Genomic DNA, 9,600 nt, shown 5'->3' on the forward strand with positions numbered 1-9,600 from the left:
TGTTAAATGAAGTAAATTTTATTTCTGTTTTTTTTTTGGGGGGGGGGGTGTATTATGTATTACTTTTCTATGTAAGAGAATTTTTTTTATTTTAAGTAAAGTCAACAAAGACTGTCTTATTTGTTTTTTTATTTAAACATGTAAGCCTATTTCAAGAAAAAGTTTACAAATGCCAGTGTCATTTTTGATGTTCCGGTTAAAATACATGTCAATAAAGTGAGTATTGGCAGAACTGGTAGTCATTTTCATGTTATAGGGGCGGAGGATCAGCCTCTGCTGAAAGTAACTAAAAGTAATCTAACTTAGTTATATTTAAAAGCAACTAGTCAGTAACTTAACTGAGTAACTTTTTAAAGAAGTAGTCAGTAGTCAGATTATTGTTTCAAAGTAACTATGGCAACACTGGTTATATGACATCACATGATCATAGTTAAATGATCCCGGTGAATCATGGGTTAGGACAAGTGTGCTGCAATCGCATGCTTCAAAATGGCTCCTGATTCAGTAGGCCATCCGGGTCCTTTTCACTCACACTTTAATGCATACTATGTATTCGGACATACTGCCCTTGAAAAACCACAAGCAAAGCAAACGTGACAGCACATACATCTCAAGCAGTAAAGTCTCCTGAGGTGATCAAAAGTGATGGGAGATGATAGGAGGTGATGACTAGAGCTATCAGCGCTGTTTTTCTCCCGTGGTCCCTTCATGTCTCACTGTGTCCCTTCAAGTCCTGCCGTGTCCCTCCGTGTCTCTCCGTGTCTCTCCGTGTCCCGCCGTCTCCCGCCACCCATTTCCCCCTCCAGTTCACTGCACTCGCGGCCCATGAAAACGCGAGTGTAGGGAAACCTGCAATTTTGACGCCACAAAATGAACCCTTTACGCAGCTGCGCTAGTGCCCGCGTGCGCTAACCTCCGCACAGAGCAGCTCCACCCATGGGGCGGAGGGTCAGTGGCTCACCACAGCTCTCTCGGCAAAAACACTGCAGTTATATTAAAGCCTAAATACAGGGGCTTTATAAACAAGGCTGAGGGAGAGAAAAAAACGTCTCCCTAACTGCAGCGGTGCCTCCGACCGCGGCCGAGTGTGGTTAGAGCAACAAGCTTCCAAAATGTGGAGCAGATGGTGTTTGTGCGGAGAAGAGGAGGCTGGTCTTCAGAAACACCTCAAAACACTCACAGTGCTCCCAGAATGCACTGCAACTATACACAATACATATAAATCTGTGGGATCTGCTAGCATAAGTAAAAAAAAAAAAAGTATATTTTTTTTAACCTGGGAAAAGTGACGGGGTTTTAAGGGCATTTTTTCATCTGCAAAAAGTGGCTTGTTGTGCTACTCAAATAATTTGAACATGATGGGACAAGCATATGAATTTTCACTTTACCACCCTGGCTTGCTTATTCTTGTATGGTGTATGTCACAAGATAAAAGATTGTCCACGTGGAATACTGTAGAAAAACACCTAATCTATGTCCAATCAACACTGGGCTGCATCACAGACCTCCACAGACCTCCACACACACACCTCCACATCACAGACTTCCACAAACCTCCACATCACGGACATTCACACCTTTCCATCACAGACCTCCACACACTTCCTCATCACAGACCTTCACACACACACCTCCACATCACAGACCTCCACACTTTCACATCACAGACCTCCACACACACACACCTCCACATCAAAAACTTCCACACACATCCACATCACAGACCTTCACACACACCTCCACACCACGGACATTCACACCTTCACATCACAGACCTCCACACACACACGTCCACATCACAGACCTCCACACTTTCACATCACAGACCTCCACACACCTCCACATCACAGACATCCACACCTTCACATTACAGACCTCCACACATTTCCACATCACAGAACTCCACACACCTCCACATCACAAACCTCCACACCTTCACATCACATACCTCCACACACACACCTTCACATCACATACCTCCACACACACACCTCCACATCACAAACCTCCACACCTTCACATCACATACCTCCACACACACACCTTCACATCACATACCTCCACACACACACCTTCACATCACATACCTCCACACACACCTCCACATCACAGACCTCCACACCTTTACATCACAGAACTCCACACATATACCTTCACATCACAGACATCCACACCTTCACATCACAGACCTCCACACACACACCTTCACATCACAGACCTTCACACATCTCCACAACACAGAACTCCACACACATACCTCCACATCACATATATCCACACCTTCACCTCACAGACCTCCACACACATACCTCCACAACACAGAACTCCATACACATACCTTCACATCACAGACATCCACACCTTCACATCACAGACCTCCACACACATACCTCCACACCACAGACATCCACACCTTCACATCACAGACCTCCACACACCCTCACATCACAGACCTCCACACACCTCCACATCACAGACCTGCACACACCTCCACAACACAGAACTCCACACACATACCTTCACATCACAGACATCCACACTTTCACATCACAGACCTCCACACACATACCTCCACATCACAGACATCCACACCTTCACATCACAGACCTCCACACACATACCTCCACATCACAGACATCCACACCTTCACATCACAGACCTCCACACACACACCTTCACATCACAGACCTCCACACACATACCTCCACATCACAGACATCCACACCTTCACATCACAGACCTCCACACACACACCTTCACATCACAGACCTCCACACACCTCCACAACACAGAACTCCACACACATACCTTCACATCACAGACATCCACACTTTCACATCACAGACCTCCACAGACATACCTCCACATCACAGACATCCACACCTTCACATCACAGACCTCCACACACACACCTTCACATCACAGACCTCCACACACCTCCACAACACAGAACTTCACATACATACCTTCACATCACAGACATCCACACCTTCATATCACAGACCTCCACACACACACCTTCACATCACAGACCTCCACACACACACCTTCACATCACAGACATCCACACACATCCACATCACAGACCTCCACAACTTGAATCATGTAAATCCTGCTGACTCTGCCCAGGCACCAGTACAGTGGGTTATGTAGAATACTCGTTTACCAAGTATGTAGGAAACTTGAGCTTCCAGGACTCTGAGCTGTATGTTTGTGTATGAAAATGGCATAATCCCAGCAAATGTGGCTGATGGCAAAGGCATAGCTTAGGCCACATAGTCCCAGCCCAACCTCACACACACACACACACACACACACACACACACACACACACACACACACACACACACACAGTCAAACTTGCGACATGTCATTTTCCCTGTGCAGTCTCCCATCTAACACCAGTGCTCATTAGAAGGGCAGTGAGGGTGTTATGTGGTATGTCCAACATTACAACACACACACACACACACACACTCACACACACATACAAACACACATAAACATACACCATACACATACTTTCTCTCTCCCTCTCTCTCAAAACACACACAGGCTTAAGGCAGTACAAATAAATATGCAAAATATATATTCAGGTGATCACTTTGCTATATGCAAATCACACAACGAACAGACTCAGCTTACTGGCCAGAGAGGGGGGTCAGTGTTCACTAAGAGAAGGAGAGAGGCAGAACTGAAGGAGATTGGCTGAGAGCGATAAACAAACAGATCAACCAATCAACACAAAAACAAACAAATAGATCAACAGATCACCAGACAACCAAAATCTCCAGATGAACAGTTCATCAGAGAGATCTCTGGGTGCAGAGATCTGACAGCAGAGCGCTGCTATAGTGCTCTAGACTACGCCATCTTTTCTACTTTAAACAGTCATTTGGGTCATGTTAAAATAGCATGTTATTTCCTCAAAATGTGAATATTCTGGGGGATTAACCAGACCACAACCAGGTCAAACAGAGAAACAGAGAAACGGGGTGCACACACACTAAAGGAGCAGCTGGGAACGTCGTTTCTAATGAGGCTAAGATTATGATACTATCAAGTGGTAAATGAGGGTGGAGGGTTGGTTTAGCAGGCCCCAAACCGCCGCCATCGACACACACACAGCTCACGGTCTCACTCTGCTGCCAGACCTCCATCTCCTCTTGCCTCCTTCCTCTCCTCGCGCCTCCTCCCTCTCCTCTCTGAGAGGGTCTGCCCCTCTTCTCCGAGCTAAGCTCTCTGTTCAGGTTTTGTGGCTGTCCCCCAGAAGACTGCTGCTCCTGAGAGTCTGAAGGCCCTGAGTGAGAGCGGTGTAGCCGATGTGGAGAAAACTGCAAACATTTTCTGACCAATCAGACAAGAGGAAGAGAGTAAAAGTCACTTCCTGGAAGAAGAAAAGAGAGAGGAAAGAAAGAGAGAGAGGATCGTTCGCGAGGGAAACAGAGGGAGGGAGAGATCCTGTGACCTCGGGTGACATGTGACCTGGGTTCCACCAATGACAGGACAGGCTGAGCAAGAAGCAGAATCACCGCGGGAGCTGTGACCTCACGAGCCTCAGACGGTATACTGACAGGCCGCTGCCACGGTGATTACCAAGGCGATTACCACGGCGATTACCACGACGATTACCATGGCAGAAGCAACGGACACCTGAACCTCGAACAGTCTTTTCAGACCACACCCAAACCACCCGCTTTGCTGCAGAAACCACCACAGGAGGATAGAGAGACAGAGAGAAACAGAGAGAGAGAGAGAAAGAGAGAGAGAGAGAGAGAGAGAGCATCTGCAGAACTCACAGGTAAGTTTAATTTAGTTTAATTTAGTTTAATTCAGAATTCTCATCCCTCTCTCTGGCTTCTTTCCTTTACCAATTTCTTTCTCTTTCACTTTTTTATTCTTTCTTTCTCTCTCTCTCTTACTCTCTCTCTCTCTCTTGCTCTCTCTGTCCACACTGCGTATATGCTCTTCTGTCAGTGGGCTTGTGGCTAAGGATTCCTGTGGAGCTCTCAAACCCCAAATTCTTGGTGTCAAGCCGTCTATGTGTTCCAAGGAATCTATCTATCTCTCTCTCCCTCACTCTCTTGCTCTTTCTCTCTCTCAATCATTCCTTGCAGTGGACTGCAGGTTCTGCTGTTGTGTGGAGGGGGCTGTGCTGTCTGAGCTCCTTTGTGATCCATGGCTTCCAACAGCATCTTTGATACCTTCTCCAACTATTCCTCCACTTTACTGAGAGGTAGGCTGTGCTGTCTCTAGCCTTTAGGTGTCACCGACACAACCACCTCTCACACACCATGTGCAGCCCAAGCAGTTTGAGATGTTAGAAGGTGGATCTGTGTGTGTGTGTGTGTGTGTGTGTGTGTGTGTGTGTGTGTGTGTGTGTGTGTGTGTGTGTGTGTGTGTGTGTGTGAGAGAGAGATGCCGGGTCTTTGCTTAGTGCTCTTGTGTTCATTTCTGGTGTGTCTGGGAGCATTTCAGCCTGAGCAATGATGATGATGATGGTGATGATGATGATGATGATGATGATGATGATGATGATGATGATGATGATGCTTGCTGCAGTTTTGAATGTCTTGTAATGGCCCCTTGCATTACTGGCACTTTGCTACAGTTGAATGCAGGCTTGGCTCCACCCAGACCAATCTTTACTGGAACTCTGAAACCATAAAACAAAACCAGTCCACTTCTTTTCCATTTACGGCCCTAGCTGAACCTTCTCTCTCTGCTTTTTTGTGGTCAGTGGGCCTTCGGCATGAATGTGTGTGTGTGTGTGTGTGTGTGTGTGTGTGTGTGTGTGTGTGTGTGTGTGTGTGTGTGTGTGTGCACGCGTGTGTGTGTGTGTGTATAAAACTTCATATTACCATCTACACAGTTACTTGGAAAGGCCATTTGTTACTGCGGTAACCATGACACATATGAGCCTCGTATGATGAGAACCTGTCAGCATAAATGGAAGACCACCAAAGACGTGCTGGGACAGTGAATCTGAACTCAGCAGGTCACCAGCAGGTTGCTTAAAATCAGAACCCAGATCCTGGGCTCTCGTATAGCACCCGGATTGAAATGTCTGGCAGACAAACATTTTAAAAAGTCAACGTTTATTTTTACGTTTTTTTATTTGTTAATTATTTTGTTTGGATAGTGGTACTGAGCCCCTTTTATTTGACTGAGTAGTATAAAGTTGACTGTGTGGCAAAACAGAAGCCTGGTGTCCATGTGAGGGCATCCTGAAGCTTCCCCCCACCCTTAGGACAGAGACACCTCTGCCTGAGGACACAGACACCTCTTCCTGAGGGCAGAGACACCCCACGCTGAGGACAGAGACCCCCCTCCCTGAGGATAGAGACACCCCACCCTGAGGACAGAGACACCCCTCCCTGAGGACAGAGACACCTCACCCTGAAGACAGAGACCCCCCCCCCCCCCACCCTAAGGACAGATACATCACATCCCAAGCACAGCAGGCATCATGTTTGTAACCAGGACGCTGGACATCATAACATGGTTTTCATGGAGATCAGAGCACACAGACCCATTTATCTCAGTCTGTTTTTCACTTCCCTTCTGAGTGTTGACTGACATCCACAACAAAAAGTACAGGGAAAGAAAAAAAAGAAAATAACAGAACGACAGAAGAAAAAAACAAATTGTGGCTTGGCTGAGTTAATAGGAGGCAGATACAGGGGGAGGAGTAGCAGACTGTTGAGGGCCATGTCTGGCTGAGGAACAGTCACATGTACACACGTCTGGCTGAGGAACAGTCACATAAGTACACATGTCTGGCTGAGGAACAGTCACATGTACACATGTCTGGCTGAGGAACAGTCACATGTACACACGTCTGGCTGAGGAACAGTCACATGTACACATGTCTGGCTGAGGAACAGTCACATAAGTACACACGTCTGGCAGAGGAACAGTTACATACGTACACACGTCTGGCTGAGGAACAGTCACATGTACACACGTCTGATTGAGGAACAGTCACATAAGTACACTGGTCTGGCTGAGGAACAGTCACATGTACACACGTCTGATTGAGGAACAGTCACATAAGTACACATGTCTGGCTGAGGAACAGTCACATGTACACACGTCTGATTGAGGAACAGTTACATAAGTACACATGTCTGGCTGAGGAACAGTTACATAAGTACACACGTCTGGCTGAGGAACAGTCACATGTACACATGTCTGGCTGAGGAACAGTTACATAAGTACACACGTCTGGCAGAGGAACAGTTACATACGTACACACGTCTGGCTGAGGAACAGTCACATGTACACACGTCTGATTGAGGAACAGTCACATAAGTACACATGTCTGGCTGAGGAACAGTTACATAAGTACACACGTCTGGCTGAGGAACAGTCACATGTACACACGTCTGATTGAGGAACAGTCACATAAGTACACATGTCTGGCTGAGGAACAGTCACATGTACACACGTCTGATTGAGGAACAGTTACATAAGTACACATGTCTGGCTGAGGAACAGTTACATAAGTACACACGTCTGGCTGAGGAACAGTCACATGTACACACGTCTGATTGAGGAACAGTCATCACACATCAGTTCGCCATCTTTCTTTCTCTCACACCCCAGCAACAGTCTTCAAGACAACATCTCTAACTGGAATAGTAGCTAGCCCATGTGGAAATTTATGATTAATCAATCCAAAAGTCATTCTGTACAGATTCTCTACTGCTAATACTGCTAATAAGGCAGAGAGGCAGAAAGACCGATCAGGAAGGATTGCTCACATAGTGCTCACATAGAACTCATGTAGTGCTTACATAGTGCTCACATAGAACTCATGTAGTGCTCACATAGTGCTCATGTAGTGCTCACATAGTGCTCAAATAGTGCTCACATAGCGCTCACATAGTGCTCACATAGTGCTATTTGGGTGAAAAGCTCTGAGCTGTGTTGTTTTATTTGTATGGCATACAGGAATCTTGCAAACAGCATCTATTGCTAATTTTGAGCACATGCCATAGTCACCATTGGAAATCATTAGTAAGCATGTGATATCATTTTTCAGTTCTTTCGGCCAAGGAAATTAGACCAGGGAAGGGGGTTAGAAGAATTCTAGACTTCTAGACTTCTTCTTGAGTTTGGCTGTAAAGCATTTAAAATATTTAACATTTGATATTTGTGATTGACGTGATTCATGTGATTCATGTGATTCATGTGAATAATGTGTAAATGTCTGTTCTGTTGGACAGCGTTTGATGATCTGTGGCCTCTAATCACCATTCGGACAGGACGGTGACAATGAAAGTTTCATAAATGTATTTATTTTCTATTGTGCACACGTGAAATTAAATATTCACATTGTATTCACATCCATTTACCTTATGAACTGTTGGAACAACTGAACTGTTCGAACAAACCACATTTTAAATACCACAGAGAGAAAGCCTCTGGATGTGTGTGGTCACATGCTCCAACTGCACTAACACACCCGCCACACAGCCAGCACTTTACTTTACACTCTGTGCTGTAGAGAATAAACAGAAAATGTTTTTAAAGTCTCATCCACAGAGCAGAAAAAAGCAATGCAGTGTCCGATCAAATGCATCCGCAAAAGGGTTTTATTGTCTGTGCTCTGTCCTTACATCTCCTGTTCTATTCTGTCTACCTCCGTCCTATTCTGATCGACATCGTTTTTGCCTCGTGGAAAGTCTTTGTGGCAGAGAGCTTTGTGGCAGATATTACTCAGGCATGCACCTGCACTGCCTGGGGAGCATGAAACACTGATAGGTCTTTCTGTCTCCAGCATGGAGGATTTTGCTACGAACACAGCCGGGGAGAAGCAAGTAGAAATTAGAGAAGGGTGTTAGTTTGCACAGTGAAGAGTGCCCTCCTAGATTACACATCAGATTATCAGATCACAGAGTTTGCGCTCGAGGTGGCGGAGGTAAAGACCCAGCTGTGCACATGCAGTTCATGCAGTAAACATGAACTTTTATCATTCTGCATTCATGTCAGCACTAATACGCTGACGGGGTGTTGATGTTGTGTGTGAAGACGTGCTCACTCACTAATGCACTCGTGCATCTCACTCTTTGCATTTTTACACCGCAAATGTTCTGACTGGACTACTGAATCAGATCTTGAAAATGTTAATCGATTTTGCACAAGGTGTCTTGACAATGACACAAGGACTTGTGCTACTGATGATACTGCAAAAGAAGTGTGAAAACCGCTGCATGAATATAAATTAATGTGCATCAAATGGAAAAATCAAACAGACAAAAATATTTTACGTCTGAATCAGCAGTGAGTGTTTATTTTTAGTTCTGCACCATGTAAACCACGACTACTTAAAGGGTTATTCTGATGTGAGATTATAGACCTGGGAACCAACGCCTCTAAAAAATATGATATGTAAGATTAAACGTCTACTATTAAATGTAAGATTCTAAGTCTACTTTTGTTTGTAATATGTTGGCCACATTTTGTGGAAACAAACATTTGAGATTCATAATCACCTGGTCTTGCTTGATCAATTCAGTCTGAATTTGTAAAATTAAACCCAGTTATGTTTACCACATTTAATGTGAACACCCGCTCTGCAGTGCCGTGGGTTAC

The 9,600-nt window shown here is 45.3% G+C and overlaps 1 protein-coding gene across 1 annotated transcript in view; it reads left to right on the plus strand.

Moving 5' to 3' along the window:
* The first annotated feature begins 4,486 nt into the window (after positions 1 to 4,486).
* runx3 (RUNX family transcription factor 3) overlaps positions 4,487 to 9,600 on the plus strand; it is a 52,659-nt gene continuing 47,545 nt past the window's right edge. The window contains exons 1-2 of the mRNA XM_076975630.1: positions 4,487 to 4,801; positions 5,118 to 5,236. Of these exons, the coding sequence (XP_076831745.1) occupies positions 5,179 to 5,236 (58 nt within the window). The 5' untranslated portion in view covers positions 4,487 to 4,801; positions 5,118 to 5,178. The remainder of the gene's footprint in view (positions 4,802 to 5,117; positions 5,237 to 9,600) is intronic.

This window comes from Brachyhypopomus gauderio, chromosome 15, assembly GCF_052324685.1.
Source record: "Brachyhypopomus gauderio isolate BG-103 chromosome 15, BGAUD_0.2, whole genome shotgun sequence".
NCBI lineage: Eukaryota > Metazoa > Chordata > Actinopteri > Gymnotiformes > Hypopomidae > Brachyhypopomus > Brachyhypopomus gauderio.